At 47.2% G+C, this 18,817-nt stretch overlaps 1 protein-coding gene across 1 annotated transcript in view; it reads right to left on the reverse strand.

The window, feature by feature from the left end:
• Positions 1-2,426: 2,426 nt before the first annotated feature.
• Positions 2,427-18,817, reverse strand: part of LMX1A (LIM homeobox transcription factor 1 alpha) — a 156,215-nt gene continuing 139,824 nt past the window's right edge. The window contains exons 5-9 of the mRNA XM_059059746.2: positions 13,088-13,260; positions 10,138-10,215; positions 8,674-8,743; positions 6,553-6,723; positions 2,427-4,594 (exon numbers count right to left, since the gene is read on the reverse strand). Of these exons, the coding sequence (XP_058915729.1) occupies positions 4,434-4,594; positions 6,553-6,723; positions 8,674-8,743; positions 10,138-10,215; positions 13,088-13,260 (653 nt within the window). The 3' untranslated portion in view covers positions 2,427-4,433. The remainder of the gene's footprint in view (positions 4,595-6,552; positions 6,724-8,673; positions 8,744-10,137; positions 10,216-13,087; positions 13,261-18,817) is intronic.

The raw sequence follows: 18,817 nt of genomic DNA on the forward strand, positions 1-18,817 counted from the left end.
ACACCTTCTGAGAGAGGAAATAAGATATTTTCACTCTGATCCTCCATTCACTGTCCTGATAACATCACCCTGATTTCCTTCCAGGCCATCCCTGCTGGGAGCCTCCACCCAAGCAGGAGCACTGCTCCCCTGGATACCATGATCCCCAACTGGTCCATCTGCAGGTGCCTCCTGAGACAAGATACTAAGAAGCCCTCCTGTTTGTATAGCACTGTGGTGTCTACAGAGAGCTTTCGTAATTACTTCCTTTGACCCTCACCGTGACCAACCTGTAAGACAGGCAAGTGTCACTGGCGCTATTTTACAGATGAAGAAAGGGAGGCTCACAGCCCTGCTCAAGGTTATTTAGGGAACTTCAAATACGGCATGAACTTCAAGGTTAGGGAATCACCAATTGTCCACATCATCCATGTGTAGAGGGACTGTATTTTTAGCATAAATGTCTCAAGGCCCTTTTTTTGAGCCCTAAAGATAGTTCTCCCCTTTTTTTGTCATTGAACAGAATGTTGCAACATGGAAAACAAAGGGATGCAGGAAAACAAGGTATTAACTTGGTTTTTATTCTAGTGAAATCATGTCAGTTCGCAGGTCAACTTGGATTGACTGAATATATTTGGATTTGTATGTGAGGAGATGGGAGAGGGGAGAGAAGGAGAGAAATACTTTGATTTTAATGGAGGTTCAGTTAAAAATTTATTTTGTCTTTGAGTTTGGAATTGACAAATTCATTCCACTTTCTTCCCATTTTCACTCATGCTAGGTCAACTCAGAACTCTCCTATTCAGCCTGTGGCTCTGGGCTCTCACTCTCATCTCAGCCCTAATGTCTAAGGCCGCAGGTGACAGATGGCTGGAGAAATCACCTATGACCTGACTGCTTCTCCTTGGGGGTCAGAGTTCTTAATGTGTCTTTGGAATTGGAATTTTATCCTCATGCCTCTAATAAACAAAACAAAACAACAAACCACTCCCCGACAACTGTAAGTCAGGCTATAGAAGACCCACACTGAGGTTTAAAGGAGCTCTGGTGAGGCTTGACTAGGAACCTCCCTCTCAAGTGAAACTGGATGTGTTCTTCTTCTTCCTCAAATGTGGTCCGAGACTCCCAGAAGCCTTTCATCAGTGACCAAACCCCGAGAGTAGAGTCTGGTCCCTGGCATAGCAGCTAACACATGGGGCACACACCATGTGCCCAGTGCAAGGCTAAGTGCTTTGCATGTGTTTTCTCACTCATCCTCATCACACCTCTGAGGTAGCTATTGACAAGGACCCTGCCTGTCCTTTGGATGAGGAGTCAGAGGCTCAGTAAGGGGAAGTAACTTGCCCAAAGCCACGCAGTTAGTAAGGGGAGGAGCTGGATTTGGATCTAGACACACCCACTTTCAGCTGGAAGGGGAGAGAAAAGAATGGAAACAACCATTCCCCAGTGAAATCTTGGATGGAAGAAAGGTGCCCTTTTCACACGAACTCCCTCCCAGGCCTTTCATGTGAGCAAAAATAGAAATTTCTCTTGTGTTGGAGCTATTATAAGATTGGGAGGGGTGATCACAGCAGGTAGCATTAGCCCAGTTCCTCCACACAGGTACTTAACCCAGCCCTGCAGAGTTCTTTGAGAAGGCCAAGTCTAGGCTGATGCTAAAGGATAAGTAGTTGTCAAGTAGGCAAATATGAGGGGTGAAGGTCTCATCCCTAAGCTCTCTCTGGAAAGCTGGAGATAAAACCAGGGCTGGCCTAGTGGAGGTCAGTCTGAGATAGAGGCCTCCTAAGTGGGTTCCACCTGCGCACATCTCTCTCCTTCCAGGCCCTCGTGAGAAGCAGAGCCAGCTTCTGCCATGGGGTGGATGAGCCAGGGACAGGGGTGGAAGGGCTGAACAATTGCAGGTGGGTGAGAGAACATGCAGAACAATTGGTGCCTCCCCTCTGAGTATGTCTTCTGGTCTTCCAGCCACACTGCTTCCTGACTTCTTTTCTCCATAAGCATAATCTTTGCCTATCCATACATCGCATTTAAACTTGTGGAGAATGTTGGGAGAATCTATCAGGGGAGCCACACTGTCTGTTGCTCTGACCCTGTTCCTGGCAAGGCATCTGCCTTCAGTCCTGCGTGAAGACTCTTTCTCCTGCCCCATGACTCTGATTTCCAAGTAAATGCTCCCACAATGCGTATCACAGCCGCTCTGCCTTGAGTGAACTTGCTGGTGAGGATGGAGTGTTGCCAGTGCCTCCTTCTGGAGGGGTATCTGTAAGGAGTGAGGTCTCTGAGTCCATCTTGGCAGGAGGGTAAAAGCCGCTTTCTCCTTCTGTTTTGCTGTCGTCACTTAGTCACGCTTTCCCTTCATGCAAAGCTTCCCCCCCTGTTGACAAAACATCCTGGTCCCCCAGCCCCCAGCCCATAACCCCTGCCACTGAATAAACACCAGCTCATTTGTAAGAGGTTTTTAATTTCATCTTGGTATGCCATTAAGGAGTGGAGTAAGGATCTCTATTCATTTTCACTCACAAAATATCTGCTACTTTCCTCCAAATGACCCTCACCACGGAAGCCTGCAGAGCCACATAGCATCTGCATGATTTCACTCAACAGACTGGTTTGGGTTTCTGGGTGGTTTGCATAAATTATAAAAAAAAGAGCACAAAAATCATACAACATCGACTCTACCATAAGGGGGCGTGTTCCCTCTGGCCGTGCAGAGAGTGATGGGGGCAAGTAGCTGTGTCCGAAGCTCTGATGACTGGTGACATCTCTAGGAGTGAGGCCAAACCTGTCTCAGCCTCTCTTGGAGGAGTCCTCCGTCTTCCCCATCAACTCATTCTGGTTTCTCAGGAGGCCTCCCGTCACAGAAGTAGCCCATCCTAGCACCACAATTAGAGGACAGGGTGTGGAACTGTCCCTGTTACAATGGCAGCTGGGTCTTCTGTGCTCAGAGGCCCGGAAAGTGAGCTGGAAGGAGGAGCCCTGGCTTTCCAACTGGACCCCCTCTGCCTCTGTGAACTCCAAGAGGTTGTTAGCAAACAGAGCATCTGGAACAGGAATCAGCAAACTTCTTATGAAAAGAGCCAGACAGGACAGATAGTAACTGTTTCAGGCTTTCTGGTCCACATACAGTCTGTTGCATATTTTTCTCCTCTTTGCTTTTTACAACCTTTAAAAATGTAAAAACTCTTCTTAGGAGGCAGGCCATAAAACACAGGCCTGCAGGCTGTAGTTTGCCAGCCCCTGGTCTAGAACATGACGATGCCCTGTCCAACCCATCCATTACAGCCTCCTTCCCATCGAAGGCCTCCGGCATCCCCCCAAGCTGTCCTGAGCTGGTATCTGCAGCGCAGGCTTTGCAGAAGGGACCGTGGCAGGCAGAGTTGCCCTCGGGTACCTGCTCTGCAGCCCCAGGTATCCTCCTTTGCCAAGTGGCTGGTCTGGTTGTATTTTAAGCAAATATCAGGTATTAGTCTCAGCCCTGCTCACGTGTCCTGGGGTTGAATGAAGCCTCAGCATCCCCAGTGAGGTAGGTACATACTATCAGCCTCGTCTCACACTTGCAGATGGTGAAGTTCAAGAGCAGAATTGACTTTCCCAGTGCTGCCCATCAGCCACATGTCTGAATTTCAAAGAAAGCTGAAGAATCTAGGCTTTAAATTTTCTAAGGACATGATCAGGGATTGTTCTGTCCCACCCAAGCCCAGTGATTCCACCTCAAACAGAGCAAGTCAAGAATCCACCAGTGAATACTGTCAGCCACACAGAGTTGCTCTCCAGACCTTAGTGAAACTCTCTGAAAACAGAATTAACTCAAGCACTCAAAGCTACAGGGCCTCGGTGGAGCAGCGCTCTCTGGCCTGCCCACAAGTCTCTTCAAACTCAAAATAAAGTTTATAAAAGTAAATTATCTCATTTTATAACTTAAGTGCATCAAGCATTTCCTTAAATATAGTTCACACTGAAAATAAAGTTACTTTTTGCTGTACAGTTGGTGTCTGTTATAATTAGGAATAAACTTTGATGATAAAGTATGAAAGGTTACACACTCACGCACATATCTATCTATCTGTCTGTCTGTCTGTCTGTGGGTGTGTGGATGGGTAGACATATGCACCTCTTGAAAAGAGCTTCCCCAAAAATGGTGGGAAGTTGTTAGGGGTCTCTAGGTATCTAGTTTGCATGAAAATGCCTATATTTAAAATCCCTGTCCTTAATGATAAACACATCTTCATACCTAACACTAAGACTCTTATTAGAAACATTAAACTATGCAATCCGTAATGTATTCAGTCTTTGGAAATGCCGAGCTACACCATATCATTATACAACAGCATCCCGGACAAAACTCCCTCCCCAACCCACCTCTTCCCTGCCTCCCCATCCTAAAGCCAGCTGACCCCTCATGTAATGCGGTTGTTCCAGAATGGGAGCCTAGCCGGAGAACTCGAGGGGCGAACTCAAGAGGTGAAGTAAGAATTCTGCATGGAGTACAGGTGGTCAATGGGGTTTCCCACTCTGGACTGCAGGGGCCCGGCTTCTGAGGTTGCTAGGAAGCAGTCACCCAGGTTACTGAGAGAGGTGTCATCACTATCCAGGTCGTGGAAAAGGGGCTCAGCACCTGAAATGAAGAGGAAACACTGGCATGAGGGTCTGGAAGAAGGGACTCATTCAGTGCTGGGAAATTCAGCTGAATTCAGCCAGCGTGGTCTGAGCACATCCCCCAGGGGGCGCTTTCTACTGGGTGCTGGGGAGGGGGTGGGGGAGGGTAGAGCTACATAGAAGAGTAGGAGGGGTCATAATCCCTGTCCACAAAAGATGTCCTTAGAGGGGCTCACGTCTAAAGCGCAACAACTGAAAATAATATGAACTAGGATATAACAAAGTGCTAAACGGAGTGCAGCATAAGCAAATGTCAGAATGTCTAGACAGTGAGGGTGGGGAGTGGGCAAGACATAGCACCACAGGCTGGAGAGACAGGGGCAAGGGCTTCTGGAGGACTCTGGCCACATAAATGGTTCTTGAAGGAGGGATGGTAAGAAAACAAACATCAGCTCTGAGAATCATGCACACGAAACTTGTGGTGATAACACCTGTCCTTTCAAATAGCACAAGTACACTGAGTGCCGGCTGTTTCCCCAAATTTGAACTGCAAAGGAAAGGGAGGTTAGGTGCCCAGACTCAACTAAATTACATCTCTGACCAAAAAGAAACCAGGAGGGCAAACTGAGCAACAGCTGGGGGACCACTGTGACCGGAACCTTGAGGATGTACATTTCACCTCTACTTCAAGTAAATGGGAAAGATGAAAACTGCAGTTTATAAAAACTGTCATGTGGCTTTAATTATTCATTTTACTGAAGGATTTATACAGAAGTCCTTTATGTAACAAGACCCCTAGGACTCTGAAAATGTAAGAATTTGCAAAAAAACCCCAAAAGTCATTTGCCCCATTTTTGCATAGTGGTGAAGACAGGTACAGACCTTACATGAGTCTTCTAAGGGAGCAAAGAGGATGGCCGTCACTGGAGCGTGCATATATCTATGTGTGTATGAATGAATGAGGTTGGTCAATGACATTCCTGCAAATGGCTGGATCTTAATAAGCGTCTGCTGAATGCTTCACATGGGAAGATAGGGCTGATTTTAACATTATAGATAATTTTTTTTAATGAAGGCAAACAAGAAGTTGATAATCTGTGCACTGAGGCATATATCTCTGATACTAATGTTTTGAAGGCTTGCGGAATAAAACGTTATTTTTAGCTATCAGGGTTAACAATTGCAGATTTCACAGTACAGATGAATGTATTACATAGGCCACTTACCTTCTCTGTATAAAAATGCAGTGGCCTATGTTGGGCACTGAGATTGAACTTCAGCCTTCCACTCCAGAGCTTGCTCATCCCATCAGGATGCCCAGGCCCCAGCTTCTGTACATCAGCTTAAGCAGCAAACTGGGAAAATGGGGAAGTCTCAGCTGTCCCCATTCCCTGTGTTTAAAGCAACTCCGTTTTGGCTGGGGTGAGACTGGAAGGAGATGCTTTTCACTTCACAAGTCAGTTTATGTTTCAGGAATTACATTAGAACACCTACTAGTATCCATAATAGGAGAGTCCAATTCAAACATCTGTTTTCTGTGCTTTTCAATATACTTTTTTCTTATGTGAGAGTTTGCATAATTAAGGCCTCTGCCTATATCACTGCTGATAATGCTTATGAACATGTAAGTGTGGTACCTGGCATGAAATGAAAGACTTGGGAAGTTCAATCCCAACAAACAGGTCTACAATGAAAACACAACCTCCTATTCAAACTAACAAATAAGAAGCTTTGGAAAAAAAAAAAAAAAAGAAGCTTTGAAAAGGAGAATAAATGGAAGCATGACTAATGTGTATGTGTGCTGGTCTTTCTTCTGGAGCCATCAGTTAGGTGATTCTAGCAGTATTTTGTGGGACACTTATTCTGCTCTGGAACTTTAATGAGCATCTAGGAACTGCGTAGAGGTGTCTGGGAGGGGATGAAAAACTCAGGCAAGCAAGTTGTGTGAGGTCCCTGCACGGCTTGAGTCGCTCTTACCATAGGGGTGCATGTGGTCTCCAGGCATCTGGGGTGGGGTGAGACCTTGTCGGAAGGGATCTGAGCTGTAGACGCTCTGCTCGATGGCCAGGAGCTGCTGTGGGGTGGGCAGAGCAGTGTAGGGGTTCATGATGCCTTCCATCCCAGCGCTCCCGCCACCATTTGTCTGAGCTGTGGGACAAAGAAGAAGGCAGATCATTCTCCATGTGCAGCCCAGCATCACATGCTGGGAGGGAGGGAGGGCCACAGAACAAGCTCTGAACTTCACATGCCCCACTGGCTCATGACCACACAAGTTGTGTGACCATGGCTATATCATTTTACTTCCTGGATCCTGGTTTTCTCATTTATAGAACAGAAGGGTTGAGGTGACATCAGTGGTTCCCAGTCTGTGCCCTACCAAGGGCCATCAGGGATTGCCTTGAAGGATAGGCATGGTGGGTGTTATACTTGGAGAGCTTCCCTGAACTACATCATTAAAACAAAAGCGTTTGATGCTACACACAGGCTTGGCAGCCAATGGAGTGGATACATCTAAAGATCCTTCCAGCATTACCCCACTAGGAGTTCGTCCGTCAAGTGCGTTTCACGACACTGCCCAGCGGACCTCATGTAGCTGATATGAAGACTCCATGAGATCGTGTGTATGTGCTTTGGAATTACAACTCGCTACATTCGTGTACAGAATTTTATCAGAAAAGGAGGACTCCGTTCCTGCCTCCACATCCTGCTATGGTTCTCTGATCACAGTTCCATTAACTCTCAGGGACTCAATCTGCCACCTTCTTAAGTCTACCCTAGGAGCTGCCCATAGAATTCTTCAAAGTTCCAAGCACTAGGAGTTTATGTTCTCATAATGCCTTGATGAATTCTCCTCCCTTTGAGCGTGTTGACCTATATGGAGTCAACTTACATGGCTCCTCCTAAAGCCCTCTCACATCTGTGACCCTCTCTGAGGTGCACAGCTCTGTGCGATAGGACTCGCAGGCCCCATTACCCTACCCTAGGGATGCAAGCCTGAGGTGCAAAGAGACAGAAAGACAGGTCCCAGATCTCCAAACAGCACTGGGAGTGGAACTGGGGCAAATTCAGGTCTTCTGACCGGCTCGTGGCTCCACCCTGCCTCAGGGCCCGTGCCCTTGCTTCACTTCTCTCCCAGAGCATCTATCTTGCCATTAAGATACTGTTTGGCCTAGAAGGTCAAAAGCAAAAAGAACTCTTGACTGCAAGAGTCAAATTCTCGTTGGAGCCTAGCCCAGGTATCAAGCACAAGGCAAGGTCCATGCAAGGACAAGGGGCACTGTTTAGAGGCCAACCAACCAATGTCACATTCCATGGCCTTCCAAGTGTGGTCCAAGGCCGGCAGCAATGAGATCTTGTTAAAAATGCAGACTCTCTGGGCCCACCAAGACCTTAAGAATCAGAATCTATACATTACCAAATACCAGGTGATTTAGGTGCATGTTAAAGGGTGAGAATCCCTGCTCTAGGGTACAAAGAGACCACTCAGGAAATTCTGCTGGACAGCTGAGATGGGGAGGGGGCAGCACATCTCCCTTTAAGAATGACATTGTTCTAATATAGTTATTCTTGCTTTTTCTCTTTTAACTTCCTCGAAGGGTCCCACAACCTGTCCCTCTTCACACCCTCCCCAATCCCCACACCACCCCTATTAAAAACACTAACAACAAATGAAGGTACATGGAGGTAAGGGTGAGTTAAGGCAGCGTGGATAAGAGGAACTCAGAATCAAAGAGACAGGTTCCAGCCCCAGCTCCATCTCTTATTGATCTAGGACCGTGGTTGCCTGGAAGGAGGAGGGCCATGCAGGATGAGAAAGTGGGCAAGTCTTTGACTCTGTAGGTAGGCCTGACACAGTGCCCTGACACTGCAGCAGGGCCCGGGCCAAGGGACTTTGCATGAGGGTAGGGCCACCCCTAATCCGCAGTTCTGGGCCTGCAGAACCCTCTCACAGTTCTCATGGTTTGGTCCTCCCTGGAATGTCCCATCTCCCAAGCAGGTGTGGAGTGGGCTTCACGGAACTCAGAAATGTCATTCCAAGGGCTGGGTGGCTGGAGGCCCCTGGCAGGAGAGGCCTGGCTGAGAGCGGCTCCAGCTTACCGGAACTCAGCCTCTGGGTATTCTGCTGGTCTTGCTGTTGCTGCTGCTGTCGCCGGGCCAGCTTCTTCATCTGATGAGGGGAGGACCACAGGATTAGAAGTCAGGGGGCCTGCAGCATGTTCCTGCTGCGAGGCCAGGGGGAAACGGCTCATGGATAAAGCAGAGGGACCCCTTCCCCTGCTTTTACTCAGGAAAGGAGCCACACTTCAGGAACAGCACCTTGAGCCCGATGCATGGTGGCTGAGGGCTTTTTACGCTACAGCCGTGGAAAGACAGCTGGCTGGGAAGCAACAGTGTGGCTGGTCTTAGCAGGAAAAGAGATTTCCTCTCAGCAAATAAAACCTGCTGCTTATGTTGTGACAGTTTTATGTGAGGGGATGTAAGATCTTCAGCCCAGCTTAGATGCGCAGCAAGGGCCTGCTGACAGAGTATGATTTGGGATGAGGCTGGTCCCCCTAAGTCCCCTATCTGCTGGCCCTCGTGGCAGAGACTCCTACCAGGAGATGCACGCCTCTAGGTAAGGAGCTTGACTCCCAAAGCACCCTGTTAACACACAAACTTCCCAGAAGGAACACTGTAACCCAATGTTTCTCAAAGTGTGTTCTGTGGAACATTAGGGTTCCATGAGACATTAACATACATTTTAAGTGTGTGTGTGCACTAGATTTTTTTAAAAAATTCTTTACTGTGAGATTTCTCAGAGCTTCAAATATGCTCTCTGCTTATGAATCCATAGGCTATAGGTCCTCTCAAACCTATTGAACCATGAAATCCTCTCATAGAAAGGACCGTGGACTACACACCAGCAGCCCTGGTGTGAGGAATTCAGTGAGGGAAATGATATCTTAACCAATCATTTCACCCACTAGAGATCAGGGCTGTACAGAACTGGGCCACTAACTCATGCATGTATACAGGTAGGAAAATAAATAAGTAAAGGTCTAAAATAAGTAAAAGACCATGGCAGGGAGATACAGACCTTGGTAGGATCCAGCAGACAATATGATGGTTTGGGCCTATATCAGGGAAGGGTGGAGCACTGGGAAAGGTGAGTAAGGGCATCCACTCCATGTGCCCTAATGTTGTCTTAGACCTATCATGTGGGTGCTATGTAGGTTTCCCTCTGCAACTTCAAAGGAACTCTGGTATCTGTCTTAAATGAATGGGAATTAAAGAACCTGCTTTTACCAAAAGACACAGAAAGGTAATTCTTCATGCAGATGGCTGGCCAGATTCACAGTCACAGCCACTAGGAAAATAAAAGCCATCTCATTAAAACAACTGCCCCGTCTCTCCCCTCTGCAGGGCTGCTATAGCTGAAATGACTGCTGATCACAAAATTTATGAATCAAGAGAACTATTCTATCCAATGAGTTGAGGTCAGAAAACCTGCTGGCAAAAACAATGTCCTACTATTGTTTCAGGAAACCGGCCCCACAGAGACAGAAGTGAGAAGCAGATTACCTTAGCTCTCTGGTTCTGGAACCACACCTGAACGACACGGACACTTAGCCCTGTCTCTGCAGCCAGAGTCTCCCTCACCTTGAAAAAATGGAACATTAGAAATATAGAAACATTGGCATCTCAGAGTAGAAGGCAGAACATTCCCCACGTGGTGCACGGGGAGGCCAACAGGCTGCATCTTACATAGAAGCTGGCGAGTGTTCAGTGTTCAGCAAAATCCCAAACACAAGAACATTGCTCTCCTTCAGGCGGAGAGAAGGTCCTTACCCAGGTAAATGAAGAGAAGAATAAGCTTTAATTTTGATGTGCATTCCAAGAGGTGTTCCTGGGTTTCTCTTCCTCTGGAAATTAGGCCTTCAGGTGGTTCTTAGATATTAGCAAAATCTATTGTTGTGTTTTTAGCTGTATGCCAGGCATATGCATTAACCTACTTAAGGAGAACTGAGGGTGAAAATCACTTTGCAAAAACAAATGGTTCTCTCTTGCTCTCTTCTTCTGTCTAAATTCACTGACTTAAATGTTTGGCTTTGTCCCTCATAGCTTTAGGTCACTTTGGGTGTTTCATGAATGTTCATATTCACTGTGAGTCCTGCCCAAAGGAAATAAGACAAGAGCCATCTGGGATCCGACAGAGCAAGAGAGACAGTGCTGATGCAGGCACATGTACTGGGACTGTGAAGAGACAGGACAATCAGGGTCCCTATTACGAAGAGTCGTGTTTCAACATCTGCCCTCTATACAGGCATTTGGTGAGGGGCTGGCAAAGTGGCTAGAAGGGATGGGGGAAGAAGCACAGATTTCCCAAGAGTGGTCCTGAGAGACACTGACCCCTCTTGGTTAGATTCTGAGGAGGAGATGAGATGGTAGGAGCTCCTTGAATAAACACATAAGTAGAGCAAGCTGGAGGCCTTGAGAAGTGCTCATCTTTATCATGCCACTGGGGCTGAGGCTTAGGAGAAGCAGGAAAATTAGAGAAGATTTTATAGGCACATCCTTCTGCAACGCCAACTGAAACAGCAGTATGCCCAGGGGCCCACGTCCACCTGCTGAAACCCTATCCATCCTTCAGAGGCCCAGCTCAAAACCCACCTGTTCCACAAAGCCTTGCCTGATCCCCCAGACAGAGGCGACCTTTCTCTTCCGGCAGCTCCTGGCTGCCCCTCTGTTCTGGTCCTCAGAGCTTTCTCCCCAGTGTTCCAGTGTACACATCTCCTCCCCTCTGGTGGCCTAGACGCTGCCCAGGGACAAGCACTGGGTACAGGCCATACAGAGGCTGGGAGTTTAGTACACGCAGAACAAGTAAACCAATGAGGAAGTGGGAACTGGTCCTTGTGCAGGTCTACCTTGGGGCTGTTTCACTTTCTACCAGCTCTTCTCCCAGAGCTTAGAGGGCAGCGAGGGCAGGGAAAGGAAGTCTTCTGCAGGTGGGAGAACTCTTTTCAAAAGGCAGAAGTGGTGGGAGACTGTATTATCGTTCAGCAAATATCCATCCTTCTCACCCCTCCTCCATGGAGGGGTATATGCCTCCCCCTGTACTCACAGTGGCTTAGCCACATGACTTGCTTTGGCCCATGGAATGTAAGTGGATGTGAAGTGGGTGATATTCAAGGAGAGCCATTCAGTGGGACTACCCAGTGTGACTTGGCCTCTTGTTTTCTGCCATCGTCATGAGGCCCGTGTGCCCCAGGTGGCCACTGCCCTGGACTCTTTAATGAGAGACCAGTGGGGCAGGCCTGAACCTGAGCCCAGCTGGGTCACAGCCAACCCACAGCTCAGGGGCAGGAAATAAATGGTTGCTGGGAGCCGCTAAGATTTTGTTTGTTATTGAAGCAAAAGCCGATTCATACAGAGAGGGAGGCATGGATGGGATGCTAGGGACGGATGCTAAGAAATTTAAAATGTCTTTCTTCTATGAATTTCAATTTCAAGAAAACTTTCTTTTCTTATTTTTATTGCATAAAAGACAGTACCCAGCATACAGCAGGGAGTCAATAAATGGTGGGTACTTAATAAGCGGACGCAGCTATTTGTGGCAGAGACCACTAATTGTCTCCAATATCCATTCTCTCCTTCCTCCTCTTAGCAACGTTATCGCCAAGTTTTAGCAAGGCATATGGACACCCAGATAGACTCATTTCCCAAGTCCCCTTGCAAGAGGTGTGAAAGTGATGCCAAAAATCCCAGGGTATGTTCCTAAAAGGGCAGCTGCTTGCCCCGACTTTCTCTTTCTCCACCATGGTGGCTGGAAAAAATGGTGACACCTGGAGCAGCCCCTTGGACCCATGTGATGGATAACAGAGCTTCTCGGCCAGTCTTGGATTGCTCATCTCTGGACTGTGATGTGAGAGAGACATAAACTCCTATATCATAAAGTCACTGTATTTTTTTTTTTTTTACATAACTGTTCACAGCAGCCCTATCTGTAACAGCCCCAAGCTGGAAACAACTCACATGTCCATCGACAGGTGAATGGACAAACAGCCCATGGTATATCCATGGAATACTATGCAACAACAAAAATGGATGAACCACAACATGGATGAATGCCAAAATCACCACCTCAAGCAGAACAAACTGGACCGAAAAAGAATACATGCTACAAGCCACTGTATTTTTATTCTGTTGTAACATTTCGATCTATATCCCAACTGGAACCTCTTATTGTTATTCTCCCCATTGCTCTCCATGAAATGAAAGGTATGAGCAAGTAGCCAGTTGGAGTGGGTATGCATACCCAAAAGCACAGGGAGATTCTACCATGACCCCGGCCACAGCTGCAGTGATCCCTGGAGTCTCCAACGGGGCTCAAGGCCACCTGCCCAGACTCTGTCTGAACAGCATCTCCCACCCTGACCCCCACGTGCCCAGTGACACCCTAGACGAGTCCAGGGTGTACACAGAAAAGAGGGGCCTCGTCCCCTTTCCTCCCTTCTTCCCCCCACCCCCATACCTTCCTGCACGGCTTGGAGGATACTTCAAACGAGGCCTTGAATGCTCTCCTCTGTTGGGTTGTCAAGATGGTTCTGGGACGTTTAGGGCGCTTATGGTCCTTGCCATCCTCAGCGGCTCCTTTCCCTGCCCCATGGGCTGACTTGCAAAGACTTTCTTCATCATCACTTTTGCCTGAAAGAAGCAGAAAACAACGTGTTGAGTCCCTTAAGGCCACTTCCTGGAGTTGTCTGTTATTCCATAACAAGACACTTGGGTCCACGTTCCAAGGATGACTTAAGACATGAATGCAACACCCTGTGTGATACTGATCCCAAAGCCCCCAGGAAGGGCTAAGGAAAAACTTCTAAAACATGGAGACAGGAACCAGGAAGTCCACCATCACAGCTCAGGACCTTCTCTTGGGAGGCTCTCCTAGCTCCACGTGTACTAGTTGTGTGACCTTGGGCAAGTAACTTAACTCTCTATGGCTCAATTTCCTTATCTGCAAAATTGAGATACAGGAGTACCTACTTCATTGGGGTTGTTGTGAGGATTAAATGAGTTTATCAAGAAGGCACTCAGAAGGCTGCTTAGCATATAATAAATGCCCAGTAAGTGTTGGTGGTTAATATTTCTTAAATGTCATTTTTCAACTCTAGACCTGAATAAGTTATATATAACTTCCTAGATACTATGTCTGAAATTCTAGCCACTGCCAGGATGTAGAAAACAGCACTGTTTACAAGACCACAGAAGACCAACATTAGACTACGTGCAGGTACAGATAACACAGGCAGTTAGTCAAAACTGCCTTCTATAAAATAAATAACTCTTTATTAAAGTAACTGTATTTATCTATATTTACGTGAATTATTTCAACTCTGTAAGCAGTGATCAATACAAGCAGTAACTTGAAGGAAATAAAGCCTTCGGTATATATGACATTCTTTCCCAGGCAACCTCTTGTATCCCACAGACTTCACACTCCTAAGAAGATGCTTCTAGGATATGGGAAATACCCATGTGAGAGAGACTCCTTCCTACTTTCAGCATTAAAAGCCATAGGCAGTTGTGTGCCCACATTACCCTAATGAGACCCGCATTTCTCTCTGGGTCTTTACAGAGCTCAGCTGCCCTCTTTCCTCCAGTAGAAACTTTTGTCCCAAGAGCTTCCCCAGGTCCAGTCCCCTGATTCTGATCCCCTTCTGGCCACTTCAAGAAATCCAAGATAAGGCGACCCACCGTGTGCGAGCTACACTTCCTTGTTCTTCATCCCCCCCTCCTCTGGAAAGATGCTCTTTGCATATAATGTTTTAGTTTAGACTTCAGTTGAGTTCTAATTTTTGGCTCTGCCAGAGCCAAAAAACCTTATTTTATCTGAAAGAACAATGGCTAAGATTCTTTCCTCTATGAACTTTTAGGCATACAATTTGAACGTGAAGGAAGACGAACCTCTGAGTTCCTTGAGGGCACAACCCTTGCAATGTAATTGAACAGGGTCTGACATAGGCAGACCTAGGTCTCCATCCAGCTCTATCCCTTGTTTTAAGTACAGCGCTGTGCAAAGGACATCCTGCACTGAGCCTGCACTGGAGACAAGAATACCCACCAGGGGGTGGCATAGGAGTAGTGCTGCTGTGTGCAAAGCAACTAACACAGAGGCACAGAGGAGGCTCTTATTAGATGTTGTGGGAAGGATGTCTTTTCCCCTCTGCCTCACTCCCCTTGATAGTACAGACGAAAAAACCCACAAGATGAATGAAGAAGAGATTAATGAAGAATCCTCATGACAAGGAGTGGCCACTCTGGCATCTTCAATTCTTAGGCTGTTCTTTCCTTGATGGGAGTGTGTGTGGGGGGGGGGAGGAATTCAGTAAGCTGATCTCAGTCAGACCTCAGTGTTGAAGGGTGTTTAGGATCTTTCTAGAAGGAGGTTTTCAGAATGGCAAGAAAAAAATAAGCATGTAAGAACTAAAAGCCTTAGGGAACTAAGAAGACCCCATAAAAGAAAGGTAGAAAAAAGGAGGCCATTGACTATGCAGATTCAGCCTTGCTGGGCCCTACCTCATGCTGCTCAGAGACCACCCCCCCCAGAGCCCAGTCTTTAGTGACATCAGTAATTCTCTCTGTTGGTGGATTCTTTGGGGTCAAAAGGATGCTCCTCTGGTACTGGTGATGCCTTCAGTAATATTTCTGAGGAAACATGGCTGACACCCCACACCAAGGATTGTGTAGATCTCCTGCAAGGCAGGTGACTACATGGAACTGAGTCTAGAACAAATAAGTGAGAAGTCCAAAGCACAGAATTTACTTTAAAATGCAATTGTATCATCTTCAGAAACCACTTGTCTTATGCCAGTTTTGTCCTTAAAATGGTATTTGCAAACATCTCACGGGCTCAGTCTGATCCTTTTACAGCCACATAGCTTGATGCAAATGTATATTGATGACTAGGATGATGTAACTAATGAAAATGCAAAATCTAAAATTATGTAGATTCCATGGTAATGGCTCATTTATGTTGACAACATTCAGGAGAACAAGATGGCACGGTGTCCACAAGCATGGGCTCTGGAGCCATACTGACTCGGGTTTCAATTCTGGCCTTGCCGGTTAGGACGTGTGATTCTGAACAAATCCCCAAGACTCGATTTTCTCATTGGAGAAAGTAACAGTGTTGTTGGAATTACATCAGATGATTATGTAAAAGGTTTAGCACTGTCTAGAGTGTGAAAGATGTTTAGTAAATCATCATCATCATCATTTCAAAAGAAGTGATCTTAATCTGAGACCCATATTTTGTTATTTTTTTTAAATAAATTTATTTAGTTATTTACTTTTTCTTTTTGGCTGCATTGGGTCTTCGTTGCTGAGCGCGGGCTTTCTCTCGTTGTGGCGAGTGGGGGCCACTCTTTGTTGCGGTGCCCGGGCTTCTCATTGCAGTGGCTTCTCTTGTTGCCGAGCGTGGGCTCTAGGCGTGCAGGCTTCAGTAGTTGTGGCTCGCAGGCTCTAGAGCACAAGCTCAGTAGTTGTGGCGCACGGGCTTAGTTGCTCCGTGGCATGTGGGATCCTCCCAGACCAGGGCTCGAACCTGTGTGCGCTGTATTGGCAGGCAGATTCTTAACCATTGTGCCACCAGGGAAGCCCCATGTTTTCTGTTATTAACAGTTGCACGTTGATGGGAGTTGGAGTTAAGGTTTTACACCACAAGCGTTCATTCCTCTCTCTTTGCAGACATGACCCTGGCTCACACTAAGAGTTGGTTTTATAGAAAGTGTGTGTGTGAGTGCTTGTGGGAAAGAAGGGGGGGTGGTAGTCAGGGGGCTGGTTCCAGAAGGAAGATGTGATTGCTAAAGTTTGTTCGGAGCCCTAGAAGTGGATGGCTGAGGTCCCTGATGTCTTTGTCCTGTCTCTGGACTTACCCCTGCCTAAGATACATGCACAGTTCCCAAGACCTGCTACCCGATCCTAGACCCACAGAAAGGAGCAGTGGGGGAAAGAGCCATCTCCTAGGGCAGCCCTTGGTGCCCATTTTTGAAGGATGTAAAGAGCATCACAGGCGACTGCTCATTCATTCTGTCTACATCCCTGTGAGAAGAAAGAGATGAAAACATTTGTTTTCAGAAGAAGAGGGGGGGCAGGGGTGGAAGCAGCGGGAGGACGAGATTAAGATTTGTCTCTGGAGTGTTTCTATTGTTTTTTTGTGGCGTATTTTCTTCTTCTGATTCCTCCTTTTTGCTGTTCAATATCTCTCTCTTCTGTCTGCTAAGGGCCCCATTTTGCCTTCCAAGAAGCACTAGATGCTCTAGACCAGGCATCTACAAACTTTTTTTGTGAAAGGCCAGAGAGTAAAATATTTTACTCTTTGCAAGCCTTATGGCCTCTATTGCAACCACTCAACTCCGCCACTGTAGTACGAAAGCAGCCGCAGACAGGACGAATAGGCATGGCTAGGTTCCAATAAAACTATATTTCAAAAGCAGACACCAGGCCAGATTTGGCCTGCATACCAGAGTTTGCTGGCCCCTGCCCTAGACCTCTCCTGACCCGTCCTCCATCAAAACTTACATATCCTGTGTTCCAGGCTTTCACGCTCTGACTCTGGGGGCAGGAAGCACTGCTCATCTGCTACACTGTCAGGGATTAGCAGGGTCTGAAGTGTCCTCTCCCACAGTCAATAACACATAGACATGGAATGCCTCCAACCAAACAGTCACCACTATGGAATTTCAGGTGTCCTGGAAGATTTGAGCAAGAGAAACTCTGAAGATGGAGGAATGGAGGGCCTTTGGGCATTCCCCAAAGTGCAGACAGATGTCACGACCCAGCTGCCAAGGGGAATGCAGACCATCGCTAACCGTCACCCAGCTTCGGTCTGCCGGGTTGTAAATATTACGAGCATAGCAGTGCCCTCTGACTCCCTCGGGGAACTTCCAGGCTGTTCAGGGAGGCTCCCATCTCCTCGTTCAGCAGGGGCAGGGCTGCCAGACTCTGATGCCAACTTCTCCATGAAAGCAGGCAGTGCCTGAAATATACACTTACTGATTTGTCCAAGAGAAAGGAAAGTTCTAAACGAGCCAGGAGATTTCTCCCAGGGCCAGCAGGAGTACTGGAGAGCAGAGGATGAAGAAAACCCTTCCAACAGCAGAGACATCGCGGAAGCGGAAGGAGGGGCAGCCCCTCGGCATTGCCAGAGGCTCCCACACCCAGATGCAGGCCAGAGCGATCCCTCATAATTTAAGCTGACACCCCTCAGCGGAGATGAAAGGAACACCACTTGCTGTCTCCAGCAACAAATGTCAGCATCCCTGGAGGTCATTTAGACACAAACGCAGCATAAATCTGACTCCTAGAGGGAAAGTCCGGAGATTAAGTCTCCACGTACAGCCTACCAGGGTGAAATGAATTTGCTTGGCACAAAGTTGGAACATGTTTCTCAGGGCCTTTCTTTCCCATCTCTTGTTAAAAAAAAAAAAAAAAAAAAAAAAAAAAATCTGGAATGGTTCAGGGGCTGTTGCTTCCCCCTTGCCTGGTTCTCCCACTCATTTATGACATAAGCAATGGCAGATGAAAGACCCAGCCATGGTTTATGGCCCCGAGACAGGCTGTACTACCTGTGGGGCCTCACAGATTCATTTCAGGTTGTTGGAAAAATCCCAACAGCTCATAAACAGGGCAAGAGATATCAGAGCTTGGCCCAGGAGGCGACGGTGAAGGAGGAGGACAAGAGACCCTCATGCTAGGGAAGGGAGAGGCAGGAACAGGCCTCACATGCTTCCCACGTGATGGGCCTCATAAATGTCCTTCAGGCTGGGGGAGTAATAGGAAGGGTCTGGGACTTGCGGTGGGTGGAGCGGGGAGGGAAAGAAGTAAGGGAGGAATTTATGAAGACAGAATATATAGGAAACTATTTCAGTCGCTGCCCTGCACTGAATGGATCAGAATTCCATTCTCCCAGAGGAGCATAATTCTGGATGCAAGGCAGCATTTCATATTCAAGAGGCAGTAGGTAAAGTTCTCTAGAATAGCAAAGCCCCTGCAGCTACTGTTTTGAAACTGCCTCACACAGAGTTCTTCAAGGAGGTCTCAACTCAGACCCAAAGCAAGTTCCCGGAAAAGATTTGCCTTGCACCTTGTTCGCGTAATCATCTGCTCAGTAAGCATTTATCATGGGCTCGTGTATCAAGCACTGAACAAGGACAATTCTGGGCTACAGAGATGATTAAGACTTGCCCTCTGTTCTCACAGA

This window comes from Kogia breviceps, chromosome 1, assembly GCF_026419965.1.
Source record: "Kogia breviceps isolate mKogBre1 chromosome 1, mKogBre1 haplotype 1, whole genome shotgun sequence".
Taxonomy (NCBI): domain Eukaryota; kingdom Metazoa; phylum Chordata; class Mammalia; order Artiodactyla; family Physeteridae; genus Kogia; species Kogia breviceps.